The 18,978-nt window shown below is 52.4% G+C and overlaps 1 protein-coding gene across 3 annotated transcripts in view; it reads right to left on the bottom strand.

Moving 5' to 3' along the window:
* TRAPPC10 (trafficking protein particle complex subunit 10) overlaps positions 1–18,978 on the bottom strand; it is a 55,984-nt gene that overhangs the window by 23,391 nt on the left and 13,615 nt on the right. For all 3 annotated transcript variants that reach the window (XM_075334822.1, XM_075334823.1, XM_075334824.1), the window contains 3 exons: positions 14,821–14,935; positions 14,668–14,744; positions 14,494–14,585 (listed from right to left, as the gene is read on the bottom strand). In XM_075334822.1, coding sequence (XP_075190937.1) covers positions 14,494–14,585; positions 14,668–14,744; positions 14,821–14,935 — 284 coding nt within the window. The remainder of the gene's footprint in view (positions 1–14,493; positions 14,586–14,667; positions 14,745–14,820; positions 14,936–18,978) is intronic.

The following is an 18,978-nucleotide window of genomic DNA, read 5'->3' as shown; positions in this document are numbered from 1 at the left end:
AATGCGGAATCCCAAAAAGGTAACAGAGTGGTTGGAAACTTAACGGACTGCAGATCTATTCCTGACACACAACTAACAGTAGCCGTGGGACGAGCCTACGATGACCTGGACGCCTCGACAAAGCCAGAGAACTAAGTCTCACAGAAATGTAAGAAAGCTAATCTGCCTCAGAGCAATCCCCAAAGATTGATAGATAGCCCCCCACATGTAAAGACTACGCGGTGATATAGAAAACACAATACAAAGCCAGAAAGGACAGATTTCAGTAAAGGTGAGGCCCAAACTATCTTTGTAGGAAAGGATAGGAAAGAGCAACTGTCTGCAGCCGTAAAAAAACTCTAATATATACCAGCACTTCTGATATGGAAAAATCCTGAGGTCACACAACCTCTCCCCCACTATATCAGCACTCTGATGTTACTGGGATCCAAAAACACTAATACAGATGAGGGACTGAATAATACCATGCATGACAAACACAATACCTTGCAGAATCATGGAGCTAAGTATACAGACACTCCCAGCAGGGAATTATCACATTCCACCAAGAACTCCACACAAATTAGGAATCATGCAGAATATCAAAGCAGAGAAAACAACAAGAAAGTGGAAAAACAAACAGCAGAGGTACAAAGACCACTTATCTGAGAGCAGTTCTGGCAGTGAGCAGAGCTGGTTACAGAATGTCCTTAACACACAGGAGCAATTGACCACCGGTAAGTAACCAGAGAAAACTACTAAGTTATATAGTCCCAATCTGACCCTGATTGCCAGTCCTCCACAGGTGTGGGGCTTTCATTCCACACATCAACTGCACCGACACCACTGACCACAAGAGGGAGCCCCAAACTGGAAGACGTATTCACAACAGTACTCCATTTTCCTGGGAGTGGGACAATTTATCCGCCACTTGATCCCAAATACGATGCATTTTCTCCACTAACGAATCAACACCCGGGCAGGTGGAAGCCTCCATCTGCCCCAAAGAAAACAGAGGATGAAACCCGAAATTGTAAAAGAAAGGAGACATCAAAGTGGCCGAACTAGCCCTATTATTACGAGCAAACTCAGCCAGAGACAAAAAAGAAACCCAGTCGTCCTGATCATCCGACACAAAACATCGCAAAAAGGTTTCCAAAGTCTGATTTGTCCTTTCAGTCTGTCCATTGGTCGGAGGATGAAATGCAGAGAAGGACAACTCAACTCCCAGCCTAGAATAAAAGGTTCTCAAATATCTAGACCCAAACTGGACTCCCCTATTGGACACAATATTCTGAGGAATACCATGCAAACGAACCACCTGACGAAGAAACAAAGGCACCAACTCCGAAGCTGATGGCAACTTAGGCAGTGGCACCAAATGAATCATTTTGGAAAATCTATCACAGATTACCCAAATAACCATCATCCCCTGAGAAACAGGGACATCAGAAAGAAAATCCATAGAGATGGGAGTCCATGGTCTCTTAGGCACCAGCAAAGGCAATAATAGTCCACTAGAAGGAGAACAAGAAGGCTTGGATCTAGAACAGATATCACAGGACTGCACAAAACTCTTCACATCACAAAGCAGAGAAGGCCACCAAAAGGACCTACTCACCAAATAACTATGTCAAAAATGCCAGTATGCCAGTATGACCAGCCAATACCGAACAATGAACTTCCGACATCACTCTACTCCTCCATTGGAACATACAATTTCCCCCTAGGACATCTTTCAGGTTTGTGCTCCTGAAATTCCTCAAGAGCAAGTCTCAAATCGGGTGAAATCGTGGAGAGAATCACTCCCTCATACAGGATGGTCGCAGGCTCAGTCCCATCCAGAGAATCACTCCCTCATGCAGGATGGTCGCAGGCTCAGTCACATCCAGAGAATCAGCAAAGAAACTCCTAGAAAGGGCATCCGCCTTAATATTCTTAGTGCCCGGAATATAAGAGACCACAAAATTAAAGCGCGTGAAAAACAAGGCCCATCTAGCCTGCCTGGGATTCAACCTCCCGGCAGATTGCAGATAGATCAAATTCTTATGATCAGTAAGTACGACATTTTGATAGCCAATAATTCCCGATTCCCAACATCATAATTTCGTTCCGGTGGTGAAAATGTCCAGGGAAAAAAAAAAGCACAGGGTCTAATTTTAGAAGTCACAGGGTCCCTTTGAGACAAGACAGCCCCAGCTCTGATCTCCGAGACATCGATCTCCACCTGAAAAGGATTAGACACATCAGGCTGCCGCAAGACCGGAGCAGAAGTAAACCTCCTTTTAAGCTCCTGAAAAGTTAGAAACCAAAACAAGTGAAGAACTAGGAGTACTAATGCAAAAAAACAAAAACAAAAACTCCTAAAATCAATTTTTATTATACCATAATGTTAAAAATGCTCCAAAAAAGAGAATTTTGTTTACTTACCGTAAATTATTTTTCTTATAGTTCCGACATGGGAGACCCAGACCATGGGTGTATAGCTAGCGACCTCCGGAGGACACACAAAGCACTACACTCAAACGTGTAGCTCCTCCCTCCGGGCTATATACACCCCCTGGATGACAATCTACCCAGTTCAGTGCAAAAGCTGAAGGAGGACATCCACCCATAAGTAGAGATAGAGTAAAACTCGGCAAAACCAGAACTCTGTCTACTAACAACAGCCGTGAAGCACACGGAACAAAAACTGCCAACAGGCAACAGGGAGGGAGCTGGGTCTCCCATGTCGGAACTATAAGAAAAAGAATTTACGGTAAGTAAACAAAATTCTCTTTTTCTTTATCGTTCCTTTATGGGAGACCCAGACCATGGGACGTTCCAAAGCAGTCCATGGGTGGGAAATAAACTAAACTGAGAAGTAGGCAAAACCTAACTTCACAAATGGGCGACAGCCGCCTGAAGGATGAGTCTGCCCAAGCTCGCATCTGCCGAAGCATGAGCATGCACTTGGTAGTGCTTAGAAAAAGTGTGCAGACTGGACCAAGTGGCAGCCTGACACACCTGCTGAGCCGTAGCCTGGTGCCTGAAAGCCCAGGAGGCACCGACAGCTCTGGTCGAGTGCGCCTTAATCCCCGACGGGGGAGGCACCTGAGAAGACTGGTAGGCATCGGATATGGCCGACCTAATCCAACGAGCTAGAGTCGGTTTAGAAGCCGAAAGGCCCTTGCGCTGACCCGTGGTTAGCACGAAAAGTGAGGTGCACCGCCGAAACACGGCGGTGCGAGACACATAGATGCGGAGCGCCCGCACCAAATCCAAGGTGTGCAACGCCTTCTCAAAGCGATGCACAGGGGCCGGACAAAGAGAGGGCAATGAAATGTCCTGGTTAAGGTGGAAGGAAGACACCACCTTAGGAAGAAAGTCCGGAGTCGGACGAAGAACCACCTTGTCTTGGTGAAACACCAAAAAGGGGGATTCCGAAGAAAGCGCAGCCAAATCGGAAACTCTCCTGAGAGAAGTTATGGCTACTAGAAAGACGACTTTCTGTGAAAGTCTGGACAAAGGAACCTCCCTGAGAGGCTCAAAAGGGGGTTTCTGTAAGGCCGTGAGGACCAAATTAAGGTCCCAGGGATCCAAGGGTCGTCGGTAAGGAGGAATGATGTGAGATGCGCCCTGCATGAAGGTGCGCACCTGAGCCAGTCGAGCGATACGCCGCTGGAACAATACCGACAAAGCCGACACCTGTCCCTTAAGGGAATTGAGGGACAGACCCAACTGTAGACCTGACTGTAGAAAAGACAGGATGGTCGGCAAGGCGAACGGCCAAGGAGCATGGCCGGAAGAGCGACACCAGGACAGGAAAATTTTCCAAGTCCTATGATAAATCCTAGCCGAGGAAGACTTCCGAGCCTGAGTCATGGTGGAGATGACCTCAGAGGGAATGCCTGAAGCCGTCAGGATCCAGGACTCAAGAGCCACGCCGTCAATCTGAGAGCCGCAGAATTCTGGCGGAAGAACGGACCTTGAGAGAGAAGGTCTGGGCGGTCCGGGAGATGCCACGGGATCTCTACGGACAGGCGGAGCAAGTCTGGGTACCAGGCTCGCCTGGGCCAGTCCGGAGCAATGAGTATGACTCGACGGCCCTCCATTCGGATCTTGCGCAGAACCCTGGGCAAGAGCGCTAGAGGGGGAAACACATAGGCCAGACTGAACTGAGACCAATCCTGAACCAGTGCGTCTGCTGCGAAGGCTTGAGGATCGTGGGAGCGAGCCACGTAAACCGGAACCTTGTGGTTGTGCCGGGAAGCCATTAGATCTACTTCCGGAGTGCCCCACTTGCGGCAGATTGATCTGAACACTGACGGATGCAGGGCCCACTCGCCGCCGTCCACGGTTTGACGGCTGAGATAATCGGCCTCCCAGTTTTCCACGCCTGGGATGTGGACTGCGGATATGGTGGACTTTGAGTCCTCCGTCCACTGGAGGATTCGTTGAACCTCCAACATCGCCAGACGGCTGTGAGTTCCGCCCTGGTGATTGATGTAGGCAACCGCTGTCGCGTTGTCCGACTGAACCCGAATGTGCTTGCCCGCCAGTAGGTGGTGAAAGTCTAGAAGAGCTAGAAACACAGCTCTGATCTCCAGCACATTGATCGGGAGGGCTGATTCGGACGGAGTCCAAGTGCCCTGTGCTCGGTGATGGAGAAACACCGCTCCCCAACCGGAGAGACTGGCATCCGTGGTGAGAATCACCCAGGACGGAGTCAGGAAGAACCGCCCCTGTGACAGGGAGAGGGGCTGAAGCCACCACTGAAGGGAGTTCCTGGCCTGTGATGACAGAGCCACTAGCCTGTCCAAAGAAGAGATCCGCTTGTCCCAACAGCGGAGAATGTCCAGCTGCAAGGGACGCAGATGGAACTGGGCAAAGGGAACCGCTTCCATTGACGCCACCATCTGACCCAGCACCTGCATGAGGCGTCTGAGGGAATGACGGCGGTGCCTCAGCAGAGAGCGCACCGCCAGACGAAGGGACTGCTGTTTGACTAAGGGCAACTTGACAAGTGCCGGCAGAGTCTCGAATTGCATCCCTAGGTACAAGAGTACCTGGGTCGGGGTCAGAGTCGACTTGGGGAGGTTGACAAGCCACCCGAACTGAATTAGCGTGGCGACAGTGAGAGAGACACTCCGTTGGCAGTCTACACTGGATGAGGCCTTGACTAGAAGGTCGTCCAGGTAAGGAATCACTGCCAATCCCTGGAGGTGCAGGACAGCAACCACTGCTGCCATGACCTTGGTGAACACTCGGGGGGCCGTGGCTAAGCCAAAGGGAAGAGCCACGAACTGGAAATGTTCCTCTCCGATCGCAAAGCGTAGCCAACGCTGGTGTGAAACCGCAATAGGCACATGCAGATAGGCATCTCTGATGTCGATGGATGCGAGAAAATCTCCCTGGGTCATTGAGGCAATGACCGATCTTAGAGATTCCATGCGAAAGTGCCGCACCTGAACATGCTTGTTGAGAAGCTTGAGATCCAGGATGGGCCGGGAGGAACCGTCCTTTTTGGGAACTAGAAAGAGGTTTGAGTAGAAACCTCTGAACCGTTCCCGGGCGGGGACCGGAACAATTACACCGTTGGTCTGCAGGGATGCCACGGCCTGAGCGAAGGCGGCGGCTTTGGAGCAGGGGGGGGTGGACAGAAAAAATCTGTTTGGCGGGCTGGAAGAAAAAGGTATCCTGTAGCCGTGGGTGATGATATCCCGCACCCACTGATCGGAGACGTGTTGCAACCACACGTCGCCAAAGTGGGAGAGCCTGCCCCCGACCAAGGACATTGCTGGCGCGGCCAGATAGTCACGAGGAGGCTGCCTTGGTGGCAGCGGCTCCTCCGGTCTTTTGAGGACGCGGCTTTGCGCGCCAGTTGGATTTACGATCCTTGGCGGTAGTGGACGAGACCGTGGGCTTAGAGGATGACCAGTTAGAGGAACGAAAGGAACAAAACCTCGATTGGTTCCTGCCCTGGGTAGGTTTCTTGGGTTTAGCTTGTGGCAAGGAAGTACTCTTCCCGCCAGTAGCCTCCTTAATTATGTCATCCAGCTGTTCCCCAAACAGCCGTGACCCAGTAAAAGGGAGACTCGCAAGGTACTTCTTAGAGGAAGCGTCCGCTTTCCACTCTCGAAGCCACAAGATCCTGCGGATCGCGAGGGAATTAGCGGAGGCCACTGCCGTGCGGTGAGAAGCTTCCAGGACGGCAGACATGGCGTAGGATGCAAAAGCTGAAGCTCGGGCGGTTAAAGCATCCATCTCAGGAATAGAGTCTCTGGAGAGGGAATGAATCTCCGCCAGAGAGGCAGAGATAGCCTTAAGAGCCCACACCGCCGCAAAAGACGGAGAGAAGGAGGCTCCTGCCGCCTCAAATACAGACTTGGCCAGAAGGTCAACCTGGCGGTCAGTGGGATCCTTAAGAGAAGTGCCGTCGGCCACCGCAACTACTGTGCGGGCTGAGATTCTGGACACTGGAGGGTCTACCTTTGGGGACTGGGCCCAGTCCTTAACCACCTCCGGTGGAAACGGGAAACGGTCATCAGAACTACGTTTCGGAAAACGTTTGTCAGGACAGGCCCTTGGCTTGTTAACAGTGGTCTGAAAGCTGGAGTGGTTAAAAAACATACTCCTAGGCTTCTTAGGAGAGGTAAACTGGTGTACCTCTACCAGAGAGGGTTGATTCTCTGACTCCTGTGGGTTAAGGTTCAGTACGGAGTTAATGGACGCAATCAAGTCACTAACGTCCGCATCGCCCTCAGACAAGTCAATGGGGTACATAGAGGCAGAGTCTGAGCCCACAGTAAATGAATCATCCTCGCCCTGCACCTCGGCTTGTGAATCAGAGCCGTGGGACGAGGAAGGAGGAGGGTCCGTGCGTCTCCGTTTGGGGGGACGGGGTCCAAGGACATGCTCTGAGGGCTCTGCAGAGCTCTGAGCAGCAGAGACACCCTGAGAGGGGGGCTGAGAGGGAGGCTGATGCATAGACAGCAGCGTCTGAGACAGCTGCCCCATGGAATCGGCAAACGACTTGGAAAGAGCCTGTGTAAAGGATGCTACCCAAGCCGGGGGTTCAGCCACCGGGACCGAAGCAGCCGGAGGGACCCCTGCGGAGGCTCCAGGCTGAGACACAACCATATTAGCACAGTTATCACAATGTGGGTACGTGCTAGGCTCTGGCAGAATTAGCTTGCAAGCAGTGCATATAGCATACATGTTTGCAGCCTTGCTCCTAGTGACAGACATGCTGCTGTGGAGGAAGCTCTGCAGCCAAAACACACTCCTGTAGAAAGCCTGAGTGTATAAAAATCCACAACCATAGGTTGTGGCTTACCAGCCCTGTTCTCTGTGTGCCCTCCGAACTTCACCGCTCCCCTGTAAAGTGACAGCTTCCAAAAAGTATGCAGCAGTAGCATCCAGCGCTTCTCAGTGATAAAAACGCTGAGAAAATGGCGGTGGGAGAAGGAGGGGGGCGTGTATAAGCCCAGGAGCGGGAAAAACAGAGGCCAGAGAGACACAGGGGGGTAGACAGAGGAGGGGACATCCCCCCAGAGGGGAGTGCCCTCCGCTCTGCTGGCCGGGCGGTGGGCGTCGCTGTATGCAAAACATACAGAAGAAGCCAAAAACGAAACTAGGCCCAAACTGAAGCCGGGGCCTAGATTTTAAAGTGCGGCCGACGAGCAGGCACCGTCGGCGCGGTTCTCATGGGAAAATCCCAGAACCGGCCGAAATTAACAGTAACGCTAAAGCACATACTGCCCCCATAATAAAAGTACCCGGGACCCCTGAAAAAACGTCTCAATACTTAGCTTTGAGACGCAGGGCCATGTCCCTGAATGGGGGTTAACGCTCCTTCCAGCAGGGACCAGACAGGGCTGTGGATGGAGCCGGCCTCCTGCAAGCAGAGAGGACCGTGGAGGCTCCCACTTCAAACAGAGCCTCGACAGAGGATGCGAAGGAGCTCGGCATGTGAAGGCTCCAGCCTTATTAAAATCAACCTTAACAGCACCCCGCAGAGTGGAGCGTGAAGGGACATGCCGGGAGTCCAGACTGGACCCGCTTTTCTTCCAAATCTTTAAAACATTAAAATAAAATTGAAAAAAATATGAGGAAATAAAAGTGTGTGTGATCCTCCTGGAACACAAAGCGTTGAACTGGGTAGATTGTCATCCAGGGGGTGTATATAGCCCGGAGGGAGGAGCTACACGTTTGAGTGTAGTGCTTTGTGTGTCCTCCGGAGGTCGCTAGCTATACACCCATGGTCTGGGTCTCCCATAAAGGAACGATAAAGAAACAGAGCGCAATAACTCTTATATAATTAAGTAAACTGGTCAAGTGTGGTGGAAGGAAGGACATAAAAAAGGTATGAGCCAAAGTGATGGGGGGAGCTCTAATTTACTCAACACTCAAGATAGAGCTATAGGTAGTATCACTTCAAAGATATAGTTTTATAGATTGAATGCCCTATTATTCTAGGGGGTGTAAAGAGGGGGATAGTCTAACCCTCCCTTTTATCTACCTACCAGCGGAGGTGCACCATAAAGTATTGGGTACCCCCCGCTCCTCGTCGGCTCTCCCTATTCTGTCCCTTTGACCCGCAAGTCGCAGGAACAACCACCACCAAGAATAAAAGGTGCAAATAGTCAGAAGGTCATTATCAAAATGGTTACCTGGATTGGCAACCCTGATACAGCTTATCCTTTATGAAAAAAGGAGAAGGGAAGATGATGCTTATTGATGTATTAGCATCAAACTTGGAAATTGTTGGAGTATATGCTCTGATGATGATACCCCTTTGTGCTTTGATATAGTCAATATGCATTCTCTACATTAAACACTTTTCCCTATATGTGGGATCCTTGGCTGACATTTATGGATCCCGGCCTTTGCTATTACTTATACTTCTTAAAGCCTCCTTCATCTCTTAATTAATGGTATTGGCAGATATGGTATTTCTGGCTGCTATAAGCCAACACATTTATAGCAAGACGGCCGCCACTGGGGAGGAGTAGGAGCTGTCCCTAAGACGGCACACACTCTGGGAGGTTTTTTACTCTAGGACGAGATAATGTCCCGATTTGTCATATTTAAGTGCAATGGGCTGGGAATCCGAGACCCCTCCATATATTTCTTCTGCGCAGTTGCCTGGTGACGTCGCCACAATATCGTCAACCATGACGCTGATGCTTTACCGCGCAGGTGCGGAGGTGCGTCGCTGCTTCCATCTGACCACATGGAGCGGTGAGTGGGACTGGACCGCGCAGATGCGGTGGTCACGTCACTGAGGCTCTGCGGCGCAGGTGCGGAAGTGACGTATGTGTCTACCACCTCACTACTTCGGACGCCATTTCCGTCTGGTTGGGTGGGGGCGTGGAAGTGACGTCTGTGTTGTCACATGACCACTTCAGCCGCACTTCCGATTGATCACGCAGGTATGGAAGTTGCGTTCTCACCACATGCTTTACACTTCCGGCGTTACGCCGCGATACAGGAAGTGGGTTTGAAACATGTAACCGGCATTCAGACATAAAAAGATGCCATTAAGGAAGGGTACGCTGCCTCTCTGCCCGGTGTGTTTGGGGTCATTATACCTGGAGCACTGGCGGGCGGTGCATGCCAGACGTTTTGCCCACTACTAAAGGCTACTGATGTCGGCCTGATACCACGAGGAAAGCCAAATCAACCAAGGTATGACAATAGACAATTCGGTCTATAATAGTGTGTACTGTAGAGAATGTATGTGGATTTTTTGGACGTTATACAATGTCCTTACTTGGGAAACCGATATCTTTTTCTCTTTAGAAAGAAAGTTTATGAAACTGATGATTTGGATATGATGAAATCCTTCTTTCTTCCCCTGATGAACCCCTAAAGACATAAATAGGGGGGAAACGCGTCGGGATTGGGATTTGTTATCAGTGACCCTAACAGATAAGTTCCCTGTTGGGATCACATGCTATTATTATGCTATTATTAATATCATCGGTATATCATTACCTATTTGCACCTGTATAGCTGTACAGGAACATATATATGTACAGCTGTAGTTTGGCTATCATATCTATGGTGATCAAACTCTAGCAAATATGGTTTATGGATTTCCAAGTTTGATGCTAATACATCAATAAGCATCATCTTCCCTTCTCCTTTTTTCATAAAGGATAAGCTGTATCAGGGTTGCCAATCCAGGTAACCATTTTGATAATGACCTTCTGACTATTTGCACCTTTTATTCTTGGTGGTGGTTGTTCCTGCGACTTGCGGGTCAAAGGGACAGAATAGGGAGAGCCGACGAGGAGCGGGGGGTACCCAATAACTTATGGTGCACCTCTGCTGGTAGGTAGATAAAAGGGAGGGTTAGACTATCCCCCTCTTTACACCCCCTAGAATAATAGGGCATTCAATCTATAAAACTATATCTTTGAAGTGATGCTACCTATAGCTCTATCTTGAGTGTTGAGTAAATTAGAGCTCCCCCCATCACTTTGGCTCATACCTTTTTTATGTCCTTCCTTCCACCACACTTGACCAGTTTACTTAATTATATAAGTTATTGCGCTCTGTTTTGGAGCATTTTTAACATTATGGTATAATAAAAATTGATTTTAGGAGTTTTTGTTTTTGGTTTTAAGCTCCTGAAAAGCCAAGACTGCCTCTGAGGACCAATTCACAACATCATCTCCCTTCTAAAGCGGGCTTTACACGCTGCGACATCGCTAGAATCGGCTAGCAATGTCGAGAGCGATTGCACCCATCGTACGTGCGATATTGTGTGATCTCTGCCCTAACGAACATTATCACTACAGCAGCGTCACACGCACATACCTGCTGTGAGACGTCCTTTCTAAAGGGGCGGTTCGTGCGGCGTCACAGCGACGTAACACAGCAGGCGTCCAATAGAAGCGGAGAGGCGGAGATGAGCGGGACGTAACATCCCGCCCAACTCCTTCCTTCCGCATTGCCGGTGGAGGCAGGTAAGGAGATGTTCCTCGCTCCTGCGGTGTCATACATAACGATGTGCGCGGCCGCAGGAACGAGGAACTACATCGTTAATAAACAGAAAATGATTTTTTGTTTCAGGACGACCTCTCCGCGGCAAACGATTTTGGCCGGTTTTACGATCATTTAAAGGTCGCACATAAGTGTCACACACACTACGATATCGTTAATGTCGCCGGATGTGCGTCACAAACACCGTGATCCCGACGATAATTCATTAACGATATCGTAGCGTGTAAAGCCCACTTTAGTCAAATCAGTCAATGGCTTGACAATACTGGAAAAGTTGCCTATGAATTTACGATAGAAATTAGCAAAATCCAAAAACTTCTGAAGGCCTTTCAAAGAAGTAGGCTGCACCCAATCATGAATGGCCTGGAACTTGACCGGATCCATCTCAATCGAAGATGGGGACAAAATAAACCCCAAAAAAAAAAAAAAAGAGATCTTTTGTACGCCAAACAGACATTTCGATCCCTTGACATATAACGCATTGTCCCTGAGAACCTGAAACACTGTCCCAACCTGTGAGAATCCCAGTCATGAGGAAAAACCAAAATATCATCCAAATAGACAATCAAAAACTTGTCCACAAAGTCCCAGAAAATATCCTTCATGAAAGATTGGAAGACGGAAGGGGCATTAGTGAGCCCAAAGGGCAGCACTAGGTACTGAAAATGCCCCTCAGGGGTATTAAACGCCGTCTAACATTCATCACTCTGTTTCATGTGAATGAGAGTATATGTTCCCCAAAGATCGAGCTTAGTAACCCAACTAGCACCCTCCACTCTGGAAAACAGGTCGGAAATCAGAGGCAACGGATACTGATATTTAACCGTGATTTTATTAAGGAGACGATAATCAATGCAGGGCCGCAGTGAGCCATCCTTCTTCGCCACAAAAAAAAAAAAAAAAAAAAAAAAAAAAAACACGGCGCCCAAAAGGTGAAGATGACGGTCTAATGTGACCCTTCTCCAAAGACTCCTTAATGTTAGTCCGCATAGCAACATGTTCAGGACCCGATAAATTGAAAAGCCGTGCGTTAGGAAATTTACAACCAGGCACCAATTCAATAGCGCAATCACAGTCCCTATGCGGAGGTAAGGACGCAGCCTCCGTCTCATTAAACACATCCATGAAATCCGCCAAATAGTCAGGGACCGCCCGTGTCTGAGATGAAATAGACAAAACAGGAGCATCACTGTGCAGACATCGGCACAACTAGCCACAGATAAAGAAGACCAAGAACTGGATAATGGGCAACCAAGGGAATCCTAGCACCAAAATATCAAGCAGATTATGCAAGACCAAAAACATACAAACCGCCTGATGGTCTGGAGCGACCGCATCATCACCGGGGTCCAACACTGGGGCTTATTATCAGCTAAAGGAGTAGCATCAATACCCCTCAAAGGGACAGGAGCATGCAAAGGCACCATAGGAGAACCACAACGCTCAGCAAACCCAAAATCCATCAAGTTCAGGGCCGCTCCTGAATCAATAAAACCCTCAGCCGAAAATGACGACCGGGAACAAATCAAAGAAACCGACAAAAGAAACTTAGACTGCATACTGCCCAAAGTAACCGAACGGGCAAATCGTGTCTCACGCTGAGGGCAGACGGAAAGTCTGGGAAAAGGGCAAAGATAGAGGAAGGAGTGGGGATAGGGCAAAAGGAGACAGAGGAGCCCAGCAGGCAGGGGCCTCACAGAGGACAGAGGAGCCCAGCAGGCAGGGGCCTCACAGAGGAGCCCAGCAAGCAGGGGCCGCACAGGAGACAGAGGAGCCCAGCAGGCAGGGGCCGCACAGGAGACAGAGGAGCCCAGCAGGCAGGGGCCGTACAGAGGACAGAGGAGCCCAGCAGGCAGGGGCCGTACAGAGGACAGAGGAGCCCAGCAGGCAGGGGCCGTACAGAGGACAGAGGAGCCCAGCAGGCAGGGGCCTCACAGAGGACAGAGGAGCCCAGCAGGCAGGGGCCTCACAGAGGACAGAGGAGCCCAGCAGGCAGGGGCCTCACAGAGGACAGAGGAGCCCAGCAGGCAGGGGCCTCACAGAGGACAGAGGAGCCCAGCAGGCAGGGGCCTCACAGAGGACAGAGGAGCCCAGCAGGCAGGGGCCTCACAGAGGACAGAGGAGCCCAGCAGGCAGGGGCCTCACAGAGGACAGAGGAGCCCAGCAGGCAGGGGCCTCACAGAGGACAGAGGAGCCCAGCAGGCAGGGGCCTCACAGAGGACAGAGGAGCCCAGCAGGCAGGGGCCTCACAGAGGACAGAGGAGCCCAGCAGGCAGGGGCCTCACAGAGGACAGAGGAGCCCAGCAGGCAGGGGCCTCACAGAGGACAGAGGAGCCCAGCAGGCAGGGGCCTCACAGAGGACAGAGGAGCCCAGCAGGCAGGGGCCTCACAGAGGACAGAGGAGCCCAGCAGGCAGGGGCCTCACAGAGGACAGAGGAGCCCAGCAGGCAGGGGCCTCACAGAGGACAGAGGAGCCCAGCAGGCAGGGGCCTCACAGAGGACAGAGGAGCCCAGCAGGCAGGGGCCTCACAGAGGACAGAGGAGCCCAGCAGGCAGGGGCCTCACAGAGGACAGAGGAGCCCAGCAGGCAGGGGCCTCACAGAGGACAGAGGAGCCCAGCAGGCAGGGGCCTCACAGAGGACAGAGGAGCCCAGCAGGCAGGGGCCTCACAGAGGACAGAGGAGCCCAGCAGGCAGGGGCCTCACAGAGGAGCCCAGCAGGCAGGGGCCTCACAGAGGAGCCCAGCAGGCAGGGGCCTCACAGAGGAGCCCAGCAGGCAGGGGCCTCACAGAGGAGCCCAGCAGGCAGGGGCCTCACAGAGGAGCCCAGCAGGCAGGGGCCTCACAGAGGAGCCCAGCAGGCAGGGGCCTCACAGAGGAGCCCAGCAGGCAGGGGCCTCACAGAGGAGCCCAGCAGGCAGGGGCCTCACAGAGGAGCCCAGCAGGCAGGGGCCTCACAGAGGAGCCCAGCAGGCAGGGGCCTCACAGAGGAGCCCAGCAGGCAGGGGCCTCACAGAGGAGCCCAGCAGGCAGGGGCCTCACAGAGGAGCCCAGCAGGCAGGGGCCTCACAGAGGAGCCCAGCAGGCAGGGGCCTCACAGAGGAGCCCAGCAGGCAGGGGCCTCACAGAGGAGCCCAGCAGGCAGGGGCCTCACAGAGGAGCCCAGCAGGCAGGGGCCTCACAGAGGAGCCCAGCAGGCAGGGGCCTCACAGAGGAGCCCAGCAGGCAGGGGCCTCACAGAGGAGCCCAGCAGGCAGGGGCCTCACAGAGGAGCCCAGCAGGCAGGGGCCTCACAGAGGAGCCCAGCAGGCAGGGGCCTCACAGAGGAGCCCAGCAGGCAGGGGCCTCACAGAGGAGCCCAGCAGGCAGGGGCCTCACAGAGGAGCCCAGCAGGCAGGGGCCTCACAGAGGAGCCCAGCAGGCAGGGGCTGCACAGGAGACAGGGGAGCCCAGCAGGCAGGCAGTGGCTGTAAAGGAGACAGAGGAGCCCAGCAGGCCAGGTGCGGTGCTTGTTACTTACATATAGAAGTCGGCCAGGTTTTTCCCCACCAGTTTGGCGGACCGGCTTCTCCCGATACTGTTGTACATTTCTATGGTCGCGTGTGCCAGGTCCTGCAGAGAAACACGGAGGACGAGAATGAGTGGGGTGTGGTGGGATGTACTAGATTGGGATTGGGCCACTCGGAGGTCTCACCAGGTAATGTTTCTCGAAGGCCTCCTCTGAGGACAGTGCCTCCTGTAGCTTCTTGTAGGGACTTTGTGCCGTGTTCTCTGTGGAAGAAATATCGGGTAAATACAAGAGCAAAAATGAGGGAAAGAACCGCCACCCCGCACTGCAGACACCTACCCGTCTCCGGTCTCTCTGCTCCTAGCCCAGCGAGTAAATCCACCGTCCTCTGCAAGTCCTCCGAGCATGGGCCGGACTCGGACACCAAACCACAGAGGGATCCCAGAGCCTGCAGCTGAAAGCACAAAGATGTCCTCAGCAGAAGAAGCAGCCTTTATGTGACAGGCAGAAGAAGGGAATTTTGTTACTTACCGTAAATTCCTTTTCTTCTAGCTCCTATTGGGAGACCCAGACGATTGGGTGTATAGCTACTGCCTCCGGAGGCCACACAAAGCATTACACTAAAAAGTGTAAGGCCCCTCCCCTTCTGGCTATACACCCCCAGTGGGATCACTGGCTCACCAGTTTTAGTGCAAAAGCAAGAAGGAGGAAAGCCAAGAACTGGTTTAAACAAATTCACTCCGAGTAACATCGGAGAACTGAAAAACCGTTCAACATGAACAACATGTGTACCCGAGAAAAACCCAAAAATCCCGAAGGACAACAGGGCGGGTGCTGGGTCTCCCAATAGGAGCTAGAAGAAAAGGAATTTACGGTAAGTAACAAAATTCCCTTCTTCTTCGGCGCTCCATTGGGAGACCCAGACGATTGGGACGTCCAAAAGCTGTCCCTGGGTGGGTAAAGAATACCTCATGTTAGAGCTGCGAAGACAGCCCTCCCCTACGGGGAGGCAACTGCCGCCAGCAGGACTCTTCTACCTAGGCTGGCGTCCGCCGAAGCATAGGTATGCACCTGATAATGTTTGGTGAAAGTGTGCAGACTCGACCAGGTAGCTGCCTGGCACACCTGTTGAGCCGTAGCCTGGTGTCGCAATGCCCAGGACGCACCCACGGCTCTGGTAGAATGGGCCTTCAGCCCTGATGGAACCGGAAGCCCAGCAGAACGGTAGGCTTCAAGAATTGGTTCTTTGATCCATCGAGCCAGGGTGGCCTTAGAAGCCTGCGACCCTTTGCGCTTACCAGCGACAAGGACAAAGAGTGCATCCGAACGGCGCAAGGGTGCCGTGCGGGAAATGTAGATTCTGAGTGCTCTCACCAGATCTAACAAATGTAAATCCTTCTCATACCGATGAACTGCATGAGGACAAAACGAAGGCAAAGAGATATCCTGGTTAAGATGAAAAGAGGATACCACCTTCGGGAGAAACTCCTGAATGGGACGCAGCACTACCTTGTCCTGGTGGAAGACCAGGAAAGGAGCCTTGGATGACAGCGCTGCTAGCTCAGACACTCTCCGAAGAGATGTGATTGCTACCAGAAAAGCCACTTTCTGTGATAGTCTAGAAAGTGAAACCTCCCTCAGAGGCTCGAAGGGCGGCTTCTGGAGGGCAACTAGTACCCTGTTCAGATCCCATGGATCTAACGGCCGCTTGTACGGGGGTACGATATGGCAAACCCCCTGTAGGAACGTACGCACTTTAGTAAGTTGTGCCAGACGCTTCTGAAAAAAGACGGATAGCGCCGAGACCTGTCCTTTAAGGGAGCCGAGCGACAAACCTTTTTCTAACCCAGATTGCAGGAAGAAAGAAAGGTAGGCAATGCAAATGGCCAGGGAGACACTCCCTGAGCAGAGGACCAGGATAAGAATATCCTCCACGTTCTGTGGTAGATGTTAGCGGACGTGGGCTTCCTAGCCTGTCTCATGGTGGCAACGACCCCTTGGGATACTCCTGAAGACGCTAGGATCCAGGACTCAATGGCCACACAGTCAGGTTCAGGGCCGCAGAATTCCGATGGAAAAACGGCCCTTGGGACAGTAAGTCTGGTCGATCTGGTAGTGCCCACGGTTGGCCGACCGTGAGATGCCACAGATCCGGATACCACGCCCTCCTTGGCCAGTCTGGAGCGACGAGTATGACGCGGCTGCAGTCGGATCTGATCTTGCGTAGCACTCTGGGCAAGAGTGCCAGAGGTGGAAACACATAAGGGAGCCGGAACTGCGACCAATCTTGCACTAAGGCGTCTGCCGCCAGAGCTCTGTGATCGCGAGACCGTGCCATGAAGGTTGGGACCTTGTGGTTGTGCCGGGACGCCATTAGGTCGACGTCCGGCCTTCCCCAACGGTGACAGATTTCCTGAAACACGTCCGGGTGAAGGGACCATTCCCCTGCGTCCATGCCCTGGCGACTGAGGAAGTCTGCTTCCTAGTTTTCTACGCCGGGGATGTGAACTGCGGATATGGTGGAGGCCGTGGCTTCCACCCACATCAGAATCCGCCGGACTTCCTGGAAGGCTTGCCGACTGCGTGTCCCCCCTTGGTGGTTGATGTATGCCACCGCTGTGGAGGTGTCCGATTGAATTCGGATCTGCCTTCCTTCCAGCCACTGCTGGAAGGCTAGTAGGGCAAGATACACTGCTCTGATTACCAGAACATTGATCTGAAGGGTGGACTCCTGCTGAGTCCACGTACCCTGAGCCCTGTGGTGGAGGAAAACTGCTCCCCACCCTGACAGACTCGCGTCTGTCGTGACCACCGCCCAAGACGGTGGTAGGAAGGATCTTCCCTGTGATAATGAGGTGGGAAGAAGCCACCATTGCAGAGAGTCTTTGGCCGTCTGGGAAAGGGAGACTTTCCTGATCAGGGATGTTGACTTCCCGTCCCATTGGCGGAGAATGTCCCATTGAAGTGGACGCAGATGAAACTGCGCAAACGGAACCGCTTCCATTGCCGCCACCATCTTCCCGAGGAAGTGCATGAGGCGTCTTAAGGAGTGCGACTGACCTAGAAGGAGAGTCTGCACCCCTGTCTGTAGTGACCGCTGCTTGTCCAGCGGAAGCTTCACTATCGCTGAGAGGGTATGAAACTCCATGCCAAGATACGTTAGTGATTGGGTCGTGACAGGTTTGACTTTGAGAAGTTGATGATCCACCCGAACGTCTGGAGAGTCTCCAGCGCAACATTCAGTCTGAGTTGGCATGCCTCCTGAGAGGGTGCCTTGACCAGTAGATCGTCCAAGTAAGGGATCACAGAGTGTCCCTGTGAGCGCAAGACTGCTACCACTGCCGCCATGATCTTGGTGAACACCCGTGGGGCTGTCGCCAGACCAAATGGCAGAGCTACGAACTGAAGATGGTCGTCTCCTATCACAAAACGTAGACGAAACATTGGTGCTCTGTAGCAATCGGCACGTGGAGATAAGCATCTTTGATGTCTATTGATGCTAGGAAATTTCCTTGAGACATTGAGGCAATGACGGAGCGGAGGGTATCATCCGGAACCGCCTGGCCTCCACGTGCTTGTTGAGCAGTTTTAGGTCCAGAACGGAACGGAAAGAGCCATCCTTTTTTGGCACCACAACCAGATTGGAGGAAAACCGTGTCTTGTTCCTGAAGAGGAACAGGGATTACCACTCCTTCTGCCTGCAGAAGAGCATCGGCTCGGTGGGGAGGTGGGGACGTTCTGAAGAATCGAGTCGGAGGACGAGAACAGAACTCTGTCCTGTGCACGTGGGCACACTGTCCCTCACCCACCGGTCTGGGACCTGTGGCAGCTAAATGTCGCCAAAGGCGAGCGAGTCTGCCATCAACCGCGGATGCGGAGAGATGAGAGAGCTGAGAGTCATGAGGAGACCGCCTTGGTAGCGGTTCCTCTGGCTGCCTTCCTTGGGCGTGATTGAGCCCGGCCGGAAGCTGAGCCCCTCTGAGGCTTTTCAGCCCTTTTGGACGAGGACAATTGGGACCTGCCCGAGCCTGGGAAGGACCGAAACCTCGACTGTCCTTCCAGGACAGCATTAATAGGGTAAGTCGCAATGCAGACATTGCGAGGTTACGGACGCCCCTGCGGCACAGAAGTACATGTGCTCAAGACCAGCTGCGCAAGAACAGCTGAAAAGCTTAGGGTGCCCATACGGCTGTGAATGCCGGAGCAACCGACCCGCCGATAGCCTCATAGACAGATTTCAACCAGAGTCCCTCTGTCTGTCAATGGCATCTTGAAGTGAAGTCCCATCTCCACTGCAACTATGGCTCTAGCTGCAAGCCTGGAGATTGGAGAATCCACCTTTGGACCCTGGGTCCAGCGCTTTACCACGTCAGGGGGGAAGGGATAACGTGTATCATTAATACGTTTGGAGAAAACGCTTATCTGGGAAGCGTGGTGTTCCTGGACTGCTTCTCTGAAGTCAGCGTGGCCAGAACAATACTCAATATACGTTTGAGC

This window comes from Anomaloglossus baeobatrachus, chromosome 2, assembly GCF_048569485.1.
Source record: "Anomaloglossus baeobatrachus isolate aAnoBae1 chromosome 2, aAnoBae1.hap1, whole genome shotgun sequence".
Taxonomy (NCBI): domain Eukaryota; kingdom Metazoa; phylum Chordata; class Amphibia; order Anura; family Aromobatidae; genus Anomaloglossus; species Anomaloglossus baeobatrachus.
The sequence above is the reverse complement of the archived record's forward strand: the minus strand, read 5'-3'. Positions and strand labels throughout refer to the sequence as shown.